The following is a 22,703-nucleotide window of genomic DNA, read 5'->3' on the forward strand; positions in this document are numbered from 1 at the left end:
GCTTAACTCTATGATGAATAACAGGACTCCCACTCAGTTCATGTGAATCACAAGGTTGTGAAGGTGTTCTGGGTACAGAAAATACTCTTAATGACTTAAACAAATATACATCCTGCCATTCATGTTAAATGGCTTCAACAGGCCTGATGGGTTGCGAGTCACCTTTAACACACAACTAGAGTTTCCACAGGAAGGCTTTCCTGGAAGCCCTGCCTGACTGGTAGGACTGGCTCACACACAGTAGGAGTGGGGCATAACATACCCTATTTACTCTCAGGGCACATTGACTGTGAATGAAACAACAACCTCAGCTCTCGTCTTGGCAAGTATGGATGTTATGAACTTTGTGCACAGCAGAGCAATGAGTCCCTGGATATATAGTACTACACTGTCCAGTACAGTACAGCAGATAATACTGATTTCTGTATAACACTTCTGTATAACACTGTCTCTAACTGTTTAGTCAGTACCTGGAGGTCTGTGGTGTTGGGCTGCATGAAGGCACTGAAGGAGGTCCCGTTGAACTCGCTATGGTTCAGTGCTGAGATGCCCAGAGCCAGATTTTTAGAGGTGATGCTCACTGAAGGCCCATCAAACTCTATCTTCTGAATCAGCTCGTCCATCGTCATCAATGTCCTACTCACAGATAGAGAGACATTTAGGAGTAATAATCACAACGGACTGGATAGTGACTTTCACTAGGGTCTCACAGTGCTTTACTTTGGTACAAAGATACCACACAAAGACAACATACAGTACATCTACCTGGGAGATATAGTCATAACTCATTTATGCTTACTCCCAGCATGCTGGACACAGTAAGAGGTGGGTTCTGAGGAGAGGAGAGACAGCGGCAGTGGGAGCAGACAGGGGGAAGAGGAGGAAAGGAAAGAAGAGGAGAAGTATCTTACCTCTTTAAGGCTACAGCCAGGGCTGACACAGAGCTGGTCATCACGTTGGAGATGATGTTCAATACAGTGGTGGCCAGAGGGGCGTTGATCTTGGCCACATTGACCAGCTCCTTCACTTTGTCCACCACCTTGGACACCTCCTCTGTGGAGAGCTCGTTGTTGGTGATGTCAGCAAGCTGGTCGGCAACTTTGGCAGCATTCTCTGTTTGGGGAAAGTTAGGGAGAGAGGTAAACAACTAGATGACGGCTGTCAATATATAATCATTATTAGTTGTCTGCTGACTGTCCACTCTCTGCCATGGTGAGGGTGTAAACACGTTTTATCTCTAAAACTGCATTTCAGTGGGCATCTCTGTCCCTCTTTCTCTCTAAGAGCAGCGTGTTGAGATCAAATACAGTGGGGAAAAAAAGTATTTAGTCAGCCACCAATTGTGCAAGTTCTCCCACTTAAAAAGATGAGAGAGGCCTGTAATTTTCATCATAGGTACACGTCAACTATGACAGACAAAATGAGAATGTATTTTCCAGAAAATCACATTGTAGGATTTTTTATGAATTTATTTGCAAATTATGGTGGAAAATAAGTATTTGGTCAATAACAAAAGTTTCTCAATACTTTGTTATATACCCTTTTTTGGCAATGCCACAGGTCAAACGTTTTCTGTAAGTCTTCACAAGGTTTTCACACACTGTTGCTGGTATTTTGGCCCATTCCTCCATGCAGATCTCCTCTAGAGCAGTGATGTTTTGGGGCTGTCGCTGGGCAACACGGACTTTCAACTCCCTCCAAAGATTTTCTATGGGGTTGAGATCTGGAGACTGGCTAGGCCACTCCAGGACCTTGAAATGCTTCTTAAGAAGCCACTCCTTCGTTGCCCGGGCGGTGTGTTTGGGATCATTGTCATGCTGAAAGACCCAGCCACGTTTCATCTTCAATGCCCTTGCTGATGGAAGGAGGTTTTCACTCATAATCTCACGCTACATGGCCCCATTCATTCTTTCCTTTACACGGATCAGTCGTCCTGGTCCCTTTGCAGAAAAACAGCCCCAAAGCATGATGTTTCCACCCCCATGCTTCACAGTAGGTATGGTGTTCTTTGGATGCAACTCAGCATTCTTTGTCCTCCAAACACGACGAGTTGAGTTTTTACCAAAAAGTAATATTTTGGTTTCATCTGACCATATGACATTCTCCCAATCCTCTTCTGGATCATCCAAATGCACTCTAGCAAACTTCAGACGGGCCTGGCTTAAGCAGGGGGACACGTCTGGCACTGCAGGATTTGAGTCCCTGGCGGTGTAGTGTGTTACTGATGGTAGGCTTTGTTACTTTGGTCACAGCTCTCTGCAGGTCATTCACTAGGTCCCCCCGTGTGGTTCTGGGATTATTGCTCACCGTTCTTGTGATCATTTTGACCCCACGGGGTGAGATCTTGCGTGGAGCCCCAGATCGAGGTAGATTATCAGTGGTCTTGTATATCTTCCATTTCCTAATAATTGCTCCCACAGTTGATTTCTTCAAACCAAGCTGCTTACCTATTGCAGATTCAGTCTTCCCAGCCTGGTGCAGGTCTACAATTTTGTTTCTGGTGTCCTTTGACAGCTCTTTGGTCTTGGCCATAGTGGAGTTTGGAGTGTGACTGTTTGAGGTTGTGGACAGGTGTCTTTTATACTGATAACAAGTTCAAACAGGTGCCATTAATACAGGTAACGAGTGGAGGACAGAGGAGCCTCTTAAAGAAGAAGTTACAGGTCTGTGAGAGCCAGAAATCTTGCTTGTTTGTAGTTGACCAAATACTTATTTTCCACCATAATTTGCAAATAAATTCATTAAAAATCCTACAATGTGATTTTCTGGATTTTCTTTTCTCAATTTGTCTGTCATAGTTGACGTGTACCTATGATGAAAATTACAGGCCTCTGAAATCTTTTTAAGTGGGAGAACTTGCACAATTGGTGGCTGACTAAATACTTTTTTTCCCCACTGTATATCTCAATTATTCATTCTTGCAGCTGTTTTGATTCTATCAGCTGTGGAATCATTCAAGTGATTTAAGAGAGTGTTAAGATGTCGGGGCCCTACCTGCTGACACATTGATGGAATCGATATCAGTGCAATTACTGAGGTCTGGGGCACCCCAAAATGCTGTGTAATTCAGGGGGCTGATCACACTGGGGACAAACAAACACAAAATCAGATCTAGTATTTTAAGATTGATCCAAGATGAATTACCTCAAACAAGTTCATGCATACAATGTCAGCCTATCAATCATGTCAAGTTCTTCGAACTTTTAAAAGCAGATTGATATCCTTTTGATATCCCTGGAAAAGAGTGTAGTAAAATTCCTGAAAATGAAAATACATTTGCTGATTGTTTGTATAAAGATAGGACATAGTTTGATATAGTGATTGTGTCAGTCTCACCATGTTCTGGATGTGTTCTGGTCTTTGTTGGGGAAACAGGGGACATACTGAGTGACCGTTGGTCTGCTCTCTGGCCAGATGTAATGGAGGGGAGTTTCCTCCGGGCAGTTCTCTGAGAGAGAGAGAGAAAACCATGCAACTTATAAATGTTAACACCGCACATCAGCAATATATTAATTTCCAATGACTACAAGAGGAAGTTGAGAAACGTTAGAGGCATTCACATTTCAAACCTAATCTAATTAGGAGGTGCTTTAGAGCCGATGTGCGACTGTGCACCATACATTTTATTTTTTTTCTCTGGGCTGTGGGAGTGTCATGTTTTTTCCCCAGTCACTTTCTGCAGTAAGAATTGAGGTGATTAAAGTGGGTCCGGGTGAGATCATGTCCTACCGACAGACTGCACGGCGACAGTGTCTAGCTCCAGTCCGTTGCCAATGATAGGGCCGCTTCCCACCATCCTGGTGGAGATGGCTACTTCTCCCAGGGTCACATTGGTGGTGGTCTGGTAGACCAGCAGGGCCTGGCAGGTGTATCTGGAGGGGGAAGAGGAGGAAGGAAGAGGAGGGGGAAGGAAGAGGAGGCAGGGTGGGGGAGAAGGAAGAAGAGGAGGAATGGGGAAGGAAGAGGAGGAGATAAGGAAGAGGAGGGGGAAGGAAGAGGAGGAGGGGTGGGGGAGAAGGAAGAAGAAGAGGAATGGGGAAGGAAGAGGAGCAGGGAAGGAAGAGGAGGAAGAGGAAGAGGAGTAGCAGGAGACTTAACACACATGGAAAGGCAGGCCTACTGAATTACTTTTATTTTTTTGTCACGTGACGGGTCAGGAAAAACTCCTGTCCCTACCTACTACAGTATACCATAGTAAATATTGGCCTTACTTTTTACTGACACTCCTCTTAAGCTGTGAGTCACTGTTAGGCTGGATACTGGGAACAAGATGAACAAATTAGGGTGGACATCATTATTGACCTGTAATACAACTCTAAAGAAAAATAAATTGAATGGACATAGAGGTGCATTTTATGATGGTACAAATATCTAATTGCTTACCTGACATTATCGACATAGACCACGTGTGTCCAGTTTTGGAATGTTTGATTGAGCTGTTAATTAATTAGTAAATCAGTCAATTCATTGAGTTCATCTAGTATTCTATTGATGCTTTGATACAAGAGGAATTTAACATGACAAGAAGCCTTACCCATTGTGCAACAGTTTTCTCAACATCAGACTCTGTTACTTGGGCCTCCTTGTCATTGACAACAAAGGAAATCCTGTAGAAAAGACCCTCTGCAATTGAAAAGCAGAAAAAAAAAACTAAATCTATATTTGACACAGGTCATTTACAACACTTAATGGAACATTTGTCTGTGCTGCATAGCAGGAGTGCAGGGGTTGAGACATAATTTAGTCATTTAAAATCCAATTTCATATGACAAATGATGATGAAAGGCTGCTACTACACAGATAAAACATGTGGGAGGGTTTCTATCAGGAAAAGGCTAAATTAAAATACTCTGTTATCATCCTAGATGACAGTAATCAAAATGGAACTAAAGGCCATAGTGCATTATATGACTGATGTGTATTCAGGGGCCAAATGGGTGATTGTAAATGAGAGCATATCAGTGGAGGCTGCTGAGGGGAGGACGGCTCATAATAATGTCTGGAACGTAACAAATGGAATGGCATCAAACACATGGAAGCCATGTGTTTGATGTATTTGATCCCATTCCACTTATTCCGCTTCAGCCATTATCACAAGCCCGTCCTCCCCAATTAAGGTGCCACCAACATCCTGTGGAGCATATACGTGTGGTACATCACTGTTTGATTGTGATGATGATCTGCTGCTATGCCTCACAGCCATCACAAGATGGCTCCCAAGCCTCTCCTGTTGTTAGTGCTGAACTAGCTACAGTACGATGCTGTTTCTACTCCATGCCAATACTGTTCTTAAGAGACTCCAGTGATTGCAGATCAGGAAGGAAGGCCACCTCAGAATGTTTTGAAGTATCCAATATATATATTGTTTATCTTTGTTGATCAAGAGTGTTATTTTTCTTTGACTTGCTATATTATAGCAATATCAGGTTACATTTAGATTAGCAGTTATTTGCTCTAAAATCAAATGATAACAGCATTAGAAGTCTCCCAAGAAACAGGAATGTTTGAAACTTAAAATCACAAGAGGAGAGCTGCGCCCCATGAGGGAAGGTAGCAGCAGCCCCATCAGCCGAGCAGAGGCCTCTATAGAGCTCAGTGATTGGTCAACTACTGTACATGCCTAAGTTAATGTTCTATGCCCCATCCAAAATCACAACACAACCTCAATCATCAACCTCCTCCAACAGGACACCCCATTTTCACCAGATTAGACTTTATCAACCTCATCCCACCACTACTACAGTAGCATTCAAAGCAGAGATTAGGTGATCGAGAGGCTTTCTCTCTTTTTGTTTCTACATCTACTTTGTTATTGCAAAACATACTGTTCCCGGTTGAAAGTCCACACAGACATGATAAATGAAAGCGAGCTTTACATTGGCATGGGGCAATAACAGGGGTGCCCGCGGTGCCCGCTGAGGTCCGTGGGGTGGACACTGTGCCACTGCCTGCATTTAACACTCTATGTGGAGTGGTAAGAGGCAAGTAGGGGCTCTTTGTGGCTACAAAAGACTGCTCATCCATGCCAATGACGGCTAGTGGATTGGGAGTTGTCTGTGTCTCGGTCTCTCGGTATATGTTGGTGTTCTGATTCACAGTCACATTGTTGCCAGGGCCCACACTGCTTACTGACGTGCTTGCAGCAGTGGAGGGTGTGTGATCAATGAGGGCCGGTCCATGTTTATCACCCTGTGTGTCCTCACTGTGGTTGGCCCTCCAGGGGACTGACACAGGGCCAGCCCCAGCAGGGTAGGCGTTTAAGGCCGTAGGAGGCTGGCTGGTGGAAGTAGAGGTGGACTGGATATTTAGGAAAACAGTTGGCTGTTTGCTGGCAGTGGTGAGTTGTATGTTTGAGGCAGAAGGGGGGAGGATATTTCTGGTAACAGCAGTGGGCTGTATACTTGCAGCACTAATGGTGAGGTTACTGGAGGCAGCAGCAGTGAGCTGTGTGTCTGGGGCAGCGGGTGATGCTGTGCTCTCTCTGCTCTCTCCGGGCCAGGCCAGTGTTCTGTCAATTCCAGCAGGCTGAGTGGGCTCTGATTGGCTGCCAATGAGTGTGGAGGATTGTTGGAATGCAGCCGTTGGACGGGTGGGCAGTGAGGCGCCAGCTCCCGAATCAACCATGTTGGCCGCTCCAGCAGACAATGTCCCCCTCAGAGGGGGGATATGGGGGGTAAGGGGGGTGGGGGTAGGGGCGGGGAGTGGTCTCTCTCCAATACGAGGAGGGTTTGTTGTCATCGGTCTATGGAATAAGAGAGATTCAGAAGAATCTGACATGAGCTGATCTGCCCTGGAGGTCACGGTGGAGAGCAGCTCAGACACTGGGGTGTGTGTGTCTGTGTGAATCACACTGCCAAGACCGCTGACCGGATGTGGCCAGCCTAATTCATGCATATAAGCCTGCCGCTGGGGTTCATGGGTAACGACACTGCCATATTCTGATGCTGTACTGCTGATGAGTGGCGTTGGCAGAGCCAGAGGAGGAGAGGGGGCTAGCAGGGAGGAGCAGAGGAGGAGGCTGGTCTGGGAGAGATATTCAGATCCATCATCATTGATGTGTGAGGTCCCATGGTGTCCAAGCTTGGCTACAGATGGCTCGCTCTGCGTGCTGGGGCGGAAGAGCGAGATCAGCGATGGAGAGGAGGACGAGCCACTTATGGATGACATGTGGACTTCCTCTCCTTTCTGTCGAGCCGAGTGTCTCGCCATCCCATCTGCACTTTCCCATTCAGTAACCGTGGTGATATGAAGCTGCTCTGGCAAGTCTGTCTCAGACAGGAGGTCAGAGCTGAGAGAGACCATGCTGAACTTGGTGGGCAATACATCCATCCACTCCTGTCTGCTTGGGGAGATTGTATTAGGAGGTGAGGACTGAGAGGAAGTCCATTCGTCTGTCATGGTGGCTGGGAGGAGGGCCTGGTGGTGTGGTTGCTCTGTGATAGGAGTGACAGATAGGTGAGATGTACATGACGAACTTCTCAGATTAGAACTGAGTGGATTAAAGCCCTCATGCCCCTCTGAGCTGCCCAACAAACTGTCTGACACATATATGTACATATATGACGATGGCTCCAGAGCCAGAGGTGAATATAACCTTATCCCCTCACTCTGGCTACCTGACTCAGAGGCAATACTCTCACTGGGAACCATAGTGGCTAGCCTACCATCCACAGGATGAGCGTTAGTCAAGAAGGAACTTAATTGATTCCTCAAAACCAGGTCACTGTGGTGTTTGTCAGAGAAAGAGAGGTGTGTTTTCTCAAGGACAGGTGTCAGAGCTGTAGCGGCATCAGTAGGGACTGACAGAGACAGTGGTCTGGGCCTTGTGCCCTCCCGCATTAATAAATGTCTTTGAACCTCCATGGAAGGCTGCAGCACATTCGCCTTTGAACTCTCCGGGAGCGATGTCTCTGTCTCAGTGGCAGCTGGCTTGACGTGTCCTGAATGACTAACATCACTTTGTTCCATACTGTGAACGGGAGAGGTGGGGAGAGGTATGGTTGGAGTGAAGGGGAGGGAGTTAGGGGCCGGTATCTCTGTGATTACATCTGTCCATAGGCTATCTGGCATAGCAGACGTGGTAGGTATGGATATGGGACTGGGTGTGGGTGTGTAGTCTTTATGTCTAGAGACCTCCACTGTGGGGTCATTGTCAGTGGTAATCCCGACCCTCTCAGAGAAACGGAGCTCTGCTGCTGTTAATAATGAGGGAGACTGTGTAGCGATGTTTGAGAGGGACTGAGTGGTTCTCTCTGCTGTTTGCTCACTGAAGCTGCTGCCGGGCCGGGCCTGATCCGTTTGCACACCTGTCCTCTCCGGAGCCGTGCTGAAAGGAGGGATTTGAGCCCAGCTGCTGTGTGCTGCCACCACCCCACCCTGCTCCCCTGTCCTAGCCTCTCCCCCAGCTTCTGCCAGCGCGCCTCCTGCCAACGCCTCCTGGGGCAAATTGGGCTCTGATTGATTGTGTAAATGTTCCCTTCCTCCCCCGGCGTTAACAGGGTCGCTCACAGTCACACGGCCTGGGCCCTCAGTACTGACTCCAGCCCCAGCTTGGGAAAGGTTCTGTGGGCCGGAGGTGGCCAGAGCCAGGCCTTCATCCAGGGAGTAGGACGAGTCATATTGGAAAAGGCTGAAGGGGTCGTCCCCTAGGTCCAGGTCGTAAATGAATGTCTCAGAGCCTGATGTGTACTCCTCCAGGGGCTCAGTCCAGTTCACAGTGCTGCTGCTGCTGTTCTCTCTGCTGGGACTCAATGGGATCCAGTGGGGGGGAGCCATGGGCTTATTCTTCTTACGGTTGCTGAGTGATGCTGATGCCGCTGCTGGGAATGACTCCACGTCCTCCTCATCGCTACTGTTCCCAACATCCACTGGTCGCCATGGGAACAATCCCTGGGGACTCGTCATGACCCTGGATACAGCATGTGTTTTCCTGGCCACGGGCGCTGTTGTTGTTATTGTTGTCACCTTGGGCCTGAGGGACATATGTGCTGCTGGTACAGGATGAGGCTTGGTCAGATAGAGGATGGGTCTGACCGGGAGGCGGGTGACAGAGGCCTCAGGTTTCTTCCTCACGGGCCAGATGAGGGGGGTGGAGATGTAGCCCAGGGAGGTTTTAGAGCTGCGGGGGCCAGGCAGGACGTGAGGCCTGGTGTGGGGGGTGGTGGTGGTGGAGGAGGTCACTGGCCAGGGGGTGAGCCGAAGCACAGACCACAGATACACCGCTCTCTCCTTCTCTGTGGCGCCCCAGTCCAGTCAATATAAAAACGGAGGGGTCAAAGCAGGTTACATATTTTAAATACAGACTGATTTTAGAAACAGCGTCTTCTAGCTTATACTGGAGCTGAATAAACAAATACAAAATAGTAGCCTATGGTCTTATTCCATAGGAATTAGGCAGAATGCATGGAAGAATACAGTATTTGGATCACCTATATTTACAGCAGTCAACTAGGCCTTCCTTTTGAGGTGACAGAATAGACACAGATCTTTCCCCGATACTGTAAACAGCATATTGGCTGAGAATAGGATAGAATGGGAGTGAGAGGCAAACAGACAGGTTGAAGCAGGCTGAGAGAGAGAACAGCTTGCCAATGGAAGCTGCATAGTCTCACTACAAACAAGACAAGGACAAGCTTAGTGAGTGTGTGTGTCTTACCCAGCGTAATGATGTTAGTGGACATGGTAGTAGGAGACATGTTAGTCGAGGACGGTGGGGTAGTAGTGGCTTCAGACACTGTTAGCAAGAGTGACAATACAACTAAGTCAGCAAGGAGACCATATCAAGATTTCCCAAGTGTATGTTTTAACCAGCTGAGCAGAATCTTTGCAATGTTAGAAGACATGCTATTAGAAGAAACCAACAATAAAGTAAAAACTACTGAAAAAGTGGAAGATAATGTGTGATTAATCACGTTTCTTTTTTTGAAGATGTGTACAGTAACTACTCATAAGCCTCTCTGAAATACTTAAAGGGAAATTTCCTAAATGTTCAACTTCATATTCTTCATCTCCAGCACCACCCCAACATCAACATACAGTATATGAAAATGGCGCGTTTCTATGTTTGGTAGTAAAAAAGATTGAGGAAGATAAGTGTTTTCAATGACATCATTGGTGTGCATCATGTGATTTTAACCAATTATGAGTAGCAATTGCGTACTAATTGCCTTTAATTGGTTGATGATGTCATTGGAAACAGTTATCTCCTCTATCTTTTTTTTACTACAAAACATTGAAACAGGCCATTTTCACATATGTTGATGTTGGGGTGGTGCTGGAGTTGATGAATATGGAGTTGAAAGTTGTGAAATGTACCTTGCCTACATTGGTTATATTAGTAATTCTATAGTTGTATCATGGATGCAAAACTTTGAAAAATGGACGCTCCATGTCCTCAGACTACACTTTGAGATCTGTTTGCCCAATGTGTTTGAAAGTTACAGTGACAAATGCAAATTGTACTGAACAAAGACTATTTTCTGCAAAGCCTTAAAACAAACACAGCCAGACAAGGAGCAGCTGGTGTGTCTTACCCAGAGTAGTAGTGATGTTAGCTGGTAAGTTAGTAGTAGGGGAAAATGGGGGAGTAGTTGTCACTGTTAGCAAGAGTAAGAGATATAACATTTTATTCAAAATGAAGAAAGACACATTTGAGAAAAAAGTGAAAAAATATTGAATTCTCCCCAGTCAGTCCTTAGTCAATAACAGGCAAAAGGGAAAAGTGGGCTTTCTTACCATGCACTGTGTTGTTAGTGGTAGGCAAGTTAGTTGTAGCTGGGTTTGAAACAATGGTTGTAGCAGAAGCTGTCAGTGCTGGTAGAACATGGGGGTGGAAAATGGTTACAAAATCAAATGGAAGGCAATAACGGCAAAACACATGATACAGGGCTACAACAGGTGGCTACTATAGGTGTTTTCAAAAATAGAAGCCATGTCAAGAACCACTTAGACAGCATTCACTGCTGAGTCCATTTTTTAAAGGGAGCTACATGGGCAAACATACCATACTCCCATTGAGAAGCCATGACAATTGCTTCCCAGCCTAATCCATCTGGAAAGTTCCAAGTTGGTCAAGGATGGAACCGCTTTCAAACCCATTCCCCACACATAAAGAAAAATGCCACAAGCAGATTTTTCCATGAGTACAAAACAAGAGAAAAACAAATACACATCTTACCATTGGTTGTGCTGTAGAATAGAGTTGTGTTAGTAGCGGCTGCTGCAGATGGGATAATGGTTTGAGTAACTGGTGACAAGGACAGCAAATGTGAACTAAATGGTTTGAAAGAGTGAAATGAACACACACAAACAATAAGCAATGCTCTAGAGTATGCATGGGGTTTATATGGGTCAACGCGTTACCATGCAATTTTCAATTATAAGACGCAAATGGAAAAAACAACAAACAACATCACTGGCAAGATCTCTCATCTCTACCTTTCTTCCTGAAGGTAAATGGCCTGCCAAATGCCATGTGTTTGCTAAATGTTCTGAGAGGGAAATCAGACTAAACTACATAGACATATTATATGAAGGTACCAAATTGAAGCATTTATAAAGGGTCTATATGTAATGCATTCAGAAAATTTATATTTGCACTATAACGATAATCAGATCAAATTTGCATAAACTGAGATCAGATCCAGTGATAGAGATACCTTACCAGTGGTTGTGCTGGGTAATGTCTGCACATTAGTTGTAGCTGCAGTAGTGGTTGTGGTAGTGGTTTGAACTGGTGACATTTACAGCACAAGTCAGCAAAAAGAGGGTAAAATAACACAGTGGTTAAATAATGAGGGAAAATAATGTTGAGAACTAAAGATGGCACCTTACCAGTTGTTGAGCTGGTAGTTAGAGGCATGCTAGTAGTGGTGGCAGATGAAGTGGTTGCAGAGAGAACTGAAGATAAGGATGGACAGCAGACACAGTATGAGATGAGATGAATAAAGGAGGGTGAAGTATTGAGAGCTAAGGTTGAGATCATGGACGTATGAATTGGCCATGAAGCATCCACATCTGATCAACTATCAGCACAGTTACACATTTGACTGTCAAATGAACAAGTGGCCTCCGTTTTGGATAGGGGCTAAGCTACAGTGAGTTAAATCAATGTTGTTCCACCATACAATTGACGTCATGTCAATAGTGGCTCCAAACTTCAAATGGAAACGCCAGGACCTTGTTTGCTTTACTTCAAGGAAGGGTCAGATATGAGAGAGATGGAGATCAAACGTCTTCTGCAGCAAAACCATTAGCTAGTACAGTATCAGAGACATGGTGTTTACCTACTGTATGGCCTGCAAACCACTAAACGGCCAATTAGCTCATCAAACACAGCTTTTTTTCACGTCTTCATCATTCATGTCTTATTAGGAGGCTTCCCTCAGTACGGAATCCTACTTGATAAAACTGGTGGCTGCTTTTCACAAATCTTAATTTTATTTGGGCTGGGAAATTAACTGTTTCAGATGTGCCACTGACAGGGTTAATCAAATCATAAATATGTTTTACTAACACATTTTCTTAGGATAGGTAGAAGTTTAAGTGAATGCACCTCAATGCCACCAACAGTGGAGTCAGTATTATGTGGGTTTAATAGACTGGAATTGGCTGTGCGTTTTTTTAAAGGGAGCCATGAGAGCAATCAAAGAGACCATTTTTGGATAAGACCAAAATCTCTCTAGTTTAATGGGCCACCTGACAATATCCCCTCAATCAGTCAGAGTTGCCATTTTCCATATTGATTAAAACACCCATCAGCTGCACTCTGTATGGAGTAGATAGTATTGGTTTACCTTCACAACAACAGACAAGCTGAAAATAACATGTGCTCATTACAAACAATGGGGTTGAGGGATGGATGCTTACCGTTGGTTGTTGAATTAGTAGCAATCATGTTAGTGGTGACAATGGATGAGCTGGTGGGAGTTAATGTTGCTGGTTGCAGGGATGGATGGAGAAAGGTTACATATGCATTAAATGGGTGTAAAGTGAGACGACACAAATGCAAGATGACTGATTGGGCAATGAATACAAGCGTAGCATGAGGAACATGAATACAAATATGCAGAGAAATCTTGTACAGTTGTGTAATGCAGTAACTTTAAAAGCTATTAAAAGCTTTAAAAGTTGTAATAATATCCAGTATAATGTGGATTCTACCAGGATAGGATCAACAGATGAAGAGATTAAATATATTTATCTGTCAAACATACTCTGGGCCATCATAAGCCACAGTGCTGGTCTTCAAGAGGTGACTCTCTTCCTTCCTAGTCTCATTTATTTTCATCCAATCACCTTGTTGATTCTACAGCAAAGTCTGTCACAGGGGTCTTTCTCATAAGCAAAGCATATAAGAGTTAACCTTCAAATAGCTGTCTAAATCCACCATACACACAGCACTTAATAGATTTGCTCGCAGCGTGAGAACTGACTTTTGGGAAATGTGGCTGATGTCTATGGGGAGGAGAGGCCATAAACCGTGCATCATCTCTGCAGCTGCGACCTCATCCAGAACAGGGGTCAAACTGGACAGGAACACTGATTTCCCCATTCCCTTCCTCCCCGCTACTCCCGCTCTCTCCCCATGGAATGGAAGGTCTACTTCTCATGGTTCTTCAGTTGAATTTGGAAGCTTTATGGCAAATGACAAGGTTTGGAGGGTCCCTTAATAAGGAGATCAGGGTACAGAGAGTGTGTTTCCAGTGTACACACTACTGGGTGAATGGGATAGGGGGTTGATACACTAGAGGTGTCGTTTTTTTATGTAATTCCACAAAGACTGCATAAAATGACATCATAGTCTTGTTATGGAATTGATACCGTGGTCAAGACTGCAAAGTGACATAGAGGAGAAAGAGTGATGTACTGTGTGCCTTTTAACATGTTGGCATACTACATTTACATTTTTACGTCATTTAGCAGACGCTCTTATCCAGAGCGACTTACAAATTGGTGCATTAAACTTATGATAGCCAGTGGGACAACCACCTTTTTATTATTTATTTAATTTAAAAAATTTAATGGGGGGGGTGGGGGAGGGGGGGCTAGAAGGATTTATTTTATACTATTGTATGTCAATATGTCTAAGAAGATATGATGAATAAAACAGAACAGGGAGATAACACAAACACACATTAGAGGTGAGATGGGTAAAATGGTATGTCTGTTGGTTGTTAATCATTATAAACTGGGTGATTCGAGCCCTGAATGCTGATTGGCTGAAAGCCGGGTATGACAAAACATTACTTTTTCCTCTTCTAATTACGTTGGTAACCAGTTTATAATAGAAATAAGGCACCCTGGGGGTTTGTGGTATATGGCCAATATACCATGGCTAAGGGCTGTATCCAGGCACTCCGCATTGTGTCTTGCTTATGAACAGCCCTTAGCCGTGGTATATTGGCCATATACCACACCCACTTATTGCTTAAATATGCAATCATATTTAATAAGTATGATAGTGTATGATTGTGTGGTGCTTGATAATCCTTGTACGATCTGTTGTAAATGATTGACATGTGTAACAGTCGTTGGTTTCCTACCTGGGCAGCCCAGTCCAGGAGAGGCACAGCTGGTGGTCTGTGATGTATAGACAGGTACAGAGGTACCTTCAAAGTGGATTGGAAATAAACATGTTAAATCACCATAATCAACAACATTTCCCATGGTGAGTGGTTAAAGAGAACACAAACAACTCTATGCAGTTTTATATTAATTTCAGTACAATCCCACACATAATAAATTCATGAAAAATAAAAATTTGGCACGACTTTGGCCCTGGGTATTAGGCACCTTCATTGTAACAGGATTGACAGTATTCCCAGCACCTGCTCAGCTCAGCTAGCTACATGCTCTCAGGCTGGTATGTGACCCAGAAATGTCAATAAATATTCAGGATGATCTGCCAAATAAATGTTGGAATTTCATAAGCCTGAATACTTGTGATTTTGTTGAAAAGGGCAGGGAGTTTGATCTTTTCCCCACTGTTCTGAAGCTGTGCCCAGTCCTACCACCAACACCTCCTCTGTCATATAAAATATGCAGCACTTTGTGATACAGGGATGAATGCTGCTTTGTTTGCCCCCCTCACATATTTGCTAATGCTGTTATACAGGAAAGTGCTCAGAGCAGAACACTCGATGGACATGGCTAATAATTATGATATTGAAAAGTAATGAGTCATAGGAGAGAAAGGACATCTTTAATATCAGTTAGTGGAGGTGAGTTGTCATTATTGTCACTGTCCTATGGTCCAGTGAACCATTGTTCTGGCGGACCGTGGATTCCAGTCTTCAGTCTTCAACTATTACCTCATGCACTGCTGAGTTCTAATCATAGAAGTGAAACGTAAGAAACTACTCTCTTTTGTCACTCCCAGGCCAGTACCCATAACCCACCCAAAAGGTATTGTGCATTTAGGTGATGTGGATGAATGGCTAGTGCTATTCCATATATCTGAACTAGTAGACCCACAAGACTAAACTACCCCATCGTGCCTGGGCCAGGACTGTGAGGAATGTGAAGACTCAGTGGGTCATGGATCTCTGACAGAGTGTAGCCATGCAGACAGTCACTCCCCCACTGACCTCACACAGAGATGAAAGGAGGCCCAAAGGGCTTCATTGGGCCAGTCCTCTTCACAAGCCTGATAATTAGCCCAGAGCTAGTTTACCCCAGGTAGACTACAGCTACAGCTTCGCGTGCCACACCACTGGCCAACCACACTACCTAAACTTAAGGTTTGGGCCCCTTAGCCTCCTGCCAACATTATAGGCCTCGGCTGTGTTTCACAGTGTACAGTCGTGGTCAAAGGTTTTGAGAATGACACAAGTATTGGTCTTCACAAAGTTCGCTGCTTCAGTGTTATGAGATAACACTGAAGCATGTTACTATGGTATACTGAAGTATAATTACAAGCATTCCATAAATGTCAAAGGTTTCTATTGACAATTATATTACGTTTATGCAAAGAGTCAATATTTGTAGTGTTGACCCTTCTTTTTCAAGACCTCTGCAATCTGCCCTGGCATGCTGTCAATTAACTTCTGGGCCACATCCTGACTGATGGCAGCCCATTCTTGCATAATCAATGCTTGGAGTTTGTCAGAATTTGTGGGGTTTTGTTTGTCCACCCGCCTCTTGAGGATCGACCACAAGTTCTCAATGGGATTAAGGTCTGGGGAGTTTCCTGGCCATGGACCCAAAACGTTGATGTTTTGTTCCCCGAGACACTTAGTTATCACTTTTGCCTTATGGCAAGGTGCTCCATCATGCTGGAAAAGGCATTGGTCGTCACCAAACTGTTCTTGGATGGTTGTGAGAAGTTGCTCTCGGAGGATGTGTTGGTACCATTCTTTATTCATGGCTGTGTTCTTAGGCAAAATTGTGAGTGAGCCCACTCCCTTGGCTGAGAAGCAACCCCACACATGAATGAATGGCATGACACAGGACTGATGGTAGCGCTCACCTTGTCTTCTCCGGACAAGGTATTTTCCGGATGCCCCAAACAATCGGAAAGGGGATTCATCAGAGAAAATGACTTTACCCCAGTCCTCAGCAGTCCAATCCCTGTACCTTTTGCAGAATATCAGTCTGTCCCTGATGTGTTTCCTGGAGAGAAGTTGCCCTTCTTGACACCAGGCCATCCTCCAAAAGTATTCGCCTGTGAGTGCAGGCAGATGCACTCACACCTGCCTGCTGCCATTCCTGAGCAAGCTCTGCACTGGTGGTGCCCCGATCCCGCAGCTGAATCAACTTTAGGAGACGGTCCTGGTGCTTGCTGGACTTTCTTGGGCGCCCTGAAGCCTTCTTCACAACAATTGAACCTCTCTCCTTGAAGTTCTTGATGATCCGATAAATGGTTGATTTAGGTGCAATCTTACTAGCAGCAATATCCTTGCCTGTGAAGCCCTTTTTGTGCAAAGCAATGATGACGGCACGTGTTTCCTTGCAGGTAACCATGGTTAACAGAGGAAGAACAATGATTTCAAGTACCACCCTCCTTTTAAAGCTTCCAGTCTGTTATTCTAACTCAATCAGCATGACAGAGTGATCTCCAGCCTTGTCCTCGTCAACACTCTCACCTGTGTTAACGAGAGAATCACTGTCATGATGGCAGCTGGTTCTTTTGTGGCAGGGCTGAAATGCAGTGGAAATGTTTTTTGGGGATTAAGTTCATTTTCATGGCAAAGAGGGACTTTGCAATTAATTGCAATTCATCTGATCACTCTTCATGACATTCTGGAGTATATGCAAATTGCCATCATCAAAACTGAGGCAGCAGACTTTGTGAAAATTAGTATTTGTTTCATTCTCAAAACTTTTGACCACGACTGTACAGGGGGGTTGTTACATGTTAGTTCCTAAGAAGTCATTGTCTGGTCTTGTAAAAAGTAAATGTTCTTCCTGCATGAGAAGCCCTGGAAAGACGAGGCAGGCAGATACAGTACATTGATGTTATTCAAAGCAAGGACGGACAGACAATTAGCAAGAGTACCACTGTTGGTCGACTTGCGTCATGCAGCGCCTCGTTATGTCACGACACAAAGTCTGCGAGCAGAAAAATAACATAACTTTACCTGGTTGGTCTTGAATGTATGACACAAGACTAATAATCTTCTATTTGTGTATAGATTTGGCATATTGACTGTAGATTAATCAAACGTATAATTTATCATTGGCATGTAACGTCCAGAGGCTTGGTAAAAAGTTAATCCATAATGCAACTCTCTGTTTCCTGGAACCATAAAGTCTACACTTTATAGTGGTTAACACTGTATTTCACATGCATCATCTTGCATGGTACTCAAGCAAGCGAATTTCACAAAGCAATCAGGTTGTTAGCAGCACACTCACCACTAGATGGAGCAGCTGTTGTTAAGTGTATGCAAAGTGGGAAACAGACTGTAAAGAGAAGACTTGACATTAGTAGGTATCATATTAATCAGGCACAGGCAATTATTAAGCAGAAGCTGCATCAGCCAGTGACATGTAAACAAACTCATGTAGGCAAAGCAAAGCATTTATTTACTAATTAATAAGTTAATACATGTTTAATAATCTAATGGACCACAATGAAACATGGAGGTGTTTATGTAAAGATAAACAAGGACACAAGGACTAAACTCCACTCCATGGTGAAGAAAGTTTCTGATGAACTCCACCAACTGCGTGGAGCAGAGACTCAGCTCCGACTACATTGATTCGCCTAAGGTCAATACTTACAATACAAAATGTAAATGATGGCATTCTTACTATGTACCTATGTTTGTCCTCTGTAGTTGCGTCCCTTTCTTTGTTTGCTGAAATCCATACCTTTTCAATAAATGTTAATCAAATACAACCACGACTGCTTCTGTAGTATTTGAGAGATAAGCAGCATGTTATTATGCACATCTGGTTAAAATGGTATGCACATGTTCAGTGCATGATATTGGAAATATGTATCTGATTGGATGCGCATAGCTTACTTGGCAGGCCCTCATTGGTTGTTGGCCAGCATATTCAAGTGTGCTACCTTAGAGCGGGTGCAGATGGACTCAGCTTGGAACAGGCTACTTAGTATGCCGTATCCGCTGTCATGTTGGAAATAAACAGTCTTTGTGATATTAATGCTTTATACTGTCGAGTTTCTCTTCGCAATAACTAAAAATAACCTGCTTCCTTTACATTTTACATTTTAGTAATTTAGCAGACGCTCTTATCCAGAGCGACTTACAGTTAGTGAGTGCATACATTTTTCATACTGGCCCCCCGTGGGAATCGAACCCACAACCCTGGCGTTGCAAGCACCATGCTCTACCAACTGAGCTACAGGAGGCCTCAACCGGGGATGCAACAGTTTCCTTGATGAGATTCAATTGGCACATGCGTTTTTGCGCTGAGTTGCCATCTTAGAGCAACAGCAATGAGCAAACAGTCGGTGGCTGTATTTGATTAATGTTTATTGAAAAATTGGGGATTTCAGCAAACAAAGAAAGGCATGCAACTACAGAGGACAAACATAGGTACAAAGTGGGCATTTCATAATTGACATCTTTTGAAGTATTGACCTTGGGCGAATTGATGTAGTTGGAGCTAGATTCCACAAAGCCTGGTCTTGCCTCCATGCCGTTGGTGGGAGTTCATCAGAAACTTTCTTCACCATGGAGTGGAGTTTAGTCCACTACTATAGAGGTGATATACTCAAACAACAGTTAGGGCTGGCACAATTACCGTATAACCGTGTAACCGACGGTTATGAATAAAGACTGCCATGAAAATAAATAACCGTCATAACTGTTTATTTTGTAATTTTTTGTGGAATGAACAGCTGACTGAAGGCAGGCGGCAGGGCAATAGTGCGGTTGAGTCCGTTTCTGCGGTAACATGGACTCTTAAGAACTTGATGAAACCAGAGAGGAAGGGGCAAAGCGAGAGGATTTACTCTGCTCAAAATCTGTCTGTGTGAGATAAGCCCTTTTTTGTATGGAGGTCTATGACTTACTTGAGGCTTATTTGATTGAATATAAGTTTCATAATGTTTAGGCTGTTAATGTACTGATATACTGTAAGTGGATGCACGTGGCATTCTGGCAACTTTGAGAAAAATGACTTAATTGTGCCTGTTGTTCACATGCGTATCTGTCCTCTCATTGGCTAGAATGGTCCCACCTGATCTCGCCTGCATTAAATCATGGAGGGCATGTATTTCCATTTTTAGAGCGGTCATTCGGCTATCTTGTCAATATAATAGATCATCTTTGATGTAACTTTGTTGCTCCTTGCTGAAATGTAGAATGTTCATTCAAATGATGTTAACTGATGTGGCTCATGCAATGGAATGTATTTTCTGTAATGTCAGTTGAGTTGAATCAACAAATCACAGCACACATGATGGGTACACTTCCTGCTTTTACTTCCTGCTTTGCTCCTATGGGTACACTCGGGATGGGCACCAGTCCACCCATTATGTCATCATTGACTCAAATGGGAATTATATTTCTATGGCGGCACATGCAGTCAAGAGCAGAGGAGAGGATTTTTTGTTTTTCTTTACAGTATTTATTATTTTGCTATTCAAACGGTTATTATGGTGACAGCAGTCATTTGGCTGGCAAATTACCATTATCCAAAATTCCATGACCGTCACAGCCCTAACAACAGTATATTGTTTACCCTACTCCTCTAAATAGTGTAGAGTATAGTAGAACTAGACTATCGGTTTTAACATCTGGTATGTATGACTTTCAACTGGAGCAGCAGCAGAGATGTAAACTCAAAGAGTACCCAAGGGGAGTTGGTTGTTCCAGATCATCCACACCCATGAGCAGTTCCAAGACTAACACAGAGCGAGCTAATGTTCAGAGAGACAGGCATCTTTCTCTGTGCACCTTTGTGAAAGGGAGAGCTTAGTGCTGGGAAGGGAACTCCTACCATTTGGTCTTAAAAGTCCTCTGAACACCCCTCTCTTTCACAGGCTCTCAGGCCCAAGCTGTGGCAGAGCAGATAGTGTTTTAGGAATAGTTTCCTCAGCCATGGGGCCTTTGTGTGTGTGTTCTGTGAGCCTCATAATGGGTTGGAGAAATGCATGATTTCCCCAGCTAAACCACACACAGCACCATTTTCTAGTGGGCACCGGGCAGTCGGGCAGACATATCCCGACACCCCTGGCTCCTTCGCTGTGGCTACGCTCCTATCGCTACAAACAGATTCCTAAAACTATCATTATTAGAGACATAGAGCATATCTTTGTCCTGCTGCTTTCATCTCCCTAAGCAGTTTGGATAACCTTGGACTGTTTGAGTTACTAAGGATTTTTATGCCATTTTCGGCTCTCTCATAACTACTATATAACTTAGAATAATATTGCATGAACTGTTACTAATAAACCATGAAATTGTCCCAATAACAATATAACGACTACTGTCAGTCAAACTCTTTTGAATAATCATTATTATTATCATAAGTTCTGCTGACTGGAAATCAGTAATCATAAATACAATAGACTAGTCTGTTGAGGATGACTATATTGGGATACTTACTGCAGCTCAGTGTGCTGTCCGTCTGTGCCAGCGAAGAGGGGATGTCCCAGAAGCTGTTGTCCCAGTCAATGACGTTGCCGACGGCGTCACACGTGAGGGCGACCAGCTGTGTCATGCCCATGGCGTAATCCCACAGGCGGAAGTTATAGATGGTCCCATCGAAGCTGCTATGGGACCCCAGCCTGAAGTGCCCCCCAGCCCCCACCGAGTGCCCAATCGTGTTGGAGCAGGTCTTTGCCCTATAGTTGCTGTTGTAGTAGATGGTAACTTTGCCTGTGGTGGAGGCCCAAGTGAGACAGAATGGCTTCATGGTGGAAGTGAAGTCCGAGGTGTTGAGGATAGAGTCTATCAGACATGTCTCGTTACTCATGACCAGCGCCATTCCATTCTGGTCATTTCCGAAGCTGAGGGCTTCTACACCGCTGATGTCCTCTTGCCGGGTGTAAGAGAAGATGGTCTCCTTGCTCTTTTGGCTGGGCCGGGCTATCTCGAAGCACACAGTGAACTGCTGAAGGGTCGGTATGGTCACAGAGTTGGAGACTTGGACCACTTTGCTTGCGCTGTTGGACACTGCGACCTTCTGGTTCCTCAGTGCCACGGCAACTACAGCACACAAGTAGAAAGAAGAGCATTAGAGGACAAAGTGTTGTTAAACTCCAGGCCTAAGAACCCACAACCACCTGATTCAACCAATCAAGTCATCAACTAATCATTAAGCCTTTGATCAGTTGAATCAGTGTTAGTGCTGGGCTGGAACAAAGACCAGCACTGTGGGTCTCCTGGATTGGAGTTGGGAACCACTGCATTAGATGACTGTCAGATGTTCAGTAGAACCAGGGGCTCTAAAAAACTACACAGAACATCGTGTCTAAAGCCCGATGCGACCAATAACATACAGTATGTCTGGGTAAACACACCACTTACTTGCCATTACTGCTATACAGTCATACTCTCATTGACTTAAAAATAAATTATCCTTTCAGCATTCAAAATGAATGCTGAAAGGCCAATTCATTTTTAAGTAAATCGATCAATTGGATCATGCTGTGTGAATCCAGGGGCTACAGGTTGAAAATTCCTCATGTGTCACTCTCCTATTGTCTGTCGTTATTCACTATTTGCATCTAATGAGACACCGTTTCCACATCATCATTATATTACTGCAGACAGTGTTCCACAGCCCAGAGGATGAACAGTGCCAGTTAGGCAGGGACCTCAGCTTCTAACATCTCAGGCCTACCTCTTATCACTAAGATTAAATGTCAACCAGCACTCCATTTCCACATTCCCACCAGTCAATGAGGCTTTTCAGCAGGAAAAGGGGTTTTCTGTTCCTTTTTAAATGTACATATGCTCATGCCATACTTTCTGACATTTCGTTTAATGAAGCTCAGATTTGGTTGGCGGGTTTGTTGCTGTTGGCCATCCCATTGCCAGAGTGACAGCCAATTTGGAATGGAAAAACACAGCTCAGCTTTGAATGTGGTATCAGGATTTGACAAAGCTGAGAGGCCCTTTTTGATAGGTCCTGCAGGGCTCTGTTTGTGTTGTTGATCTCCGATCTGCTTTGCGAGCCGTACGGAAAGACCAGGGCTTACTGTGACAACGTCATATGATTCCAGGGCTCCAGGCAGGACATTGGGCTGCCAACAGGTTGAAAGCCAAGTTCAATAGGTTTGC

General features: G+C 44.3%; 1 protein-coding gene across 1 annotated transcript in view; it reads right to left on the reverse strand.

The window, feature by feature from the left end:
* The window catches only part of LOC311106700 (adhesion G-protein coupled receptor G6-like), a 55,607-nt gene that overhangs the window by 20,303 nt on the left and 12,601 nt on the right, over positions 1-22,703 (reverse strand). Inside the window, exons 4-17 of the mRNA XM_084149095.1 lie at positions 21,024-21,626; positions 14,544-14,609; positions 12,868-12,936; positions 11,833-11,898; positions 11,663-11,731; positions 11,177-11,245; positions 4,535-4,623; positions 4,384-4,436; positions 4,212-4,259; positions 3,730-3,872; positions 3,337-3,448; positions 2,995-3,083; positions 912-1,113; positions 471-636 (exon numbers count right to left, since the gene is read on the reverse strand). Of these exons, the coding sequence (XP_084005221.1) occupies positions 471-636; positions 912-1,113; positions 2,995-3,083; positions 3,337-3,448; positions 3,730-3,872; positions 4,212-4,259; positions 4,384-4,436; positions 4,535-4,623; positions 11,177-11,245; positions 11,663-11,731; positions 11,833-11,898; positions 12,868-12,936; positions 14,544-14,609; positions 21,024-21,626 (1,844 nt within the window). The remainder of the gene's footprint in view (positions 1-470; positions 637-911; positions 1,114-2,994; positions 3,084-3,336; positions 3,449-3,729; positions 3,873-4,211; positions 4,260-4,383; positions 4,437-4,534; positions 4,624-11,176; positions 11,246-11,662; positions 11,732-11,832; positions 11,899-12,867; positions 12,937-14,543; positions 14,610-21,023; positions 21,627-22,703) is intronic.

The sequence above is a fragment of the Coregonus lavaretus genome, assembly GCF_964263955.1.
Source record: "Coregonus lavaretus genome assembly, chromosome: 31".
In the NCBI taxonomy this organism is placed as follows: Eukaryota; Metazoa; Chordata; class Actinopteri; order Salmoniformes; family Salmonidae; genus Coregonus; species Coregonus lavaretus.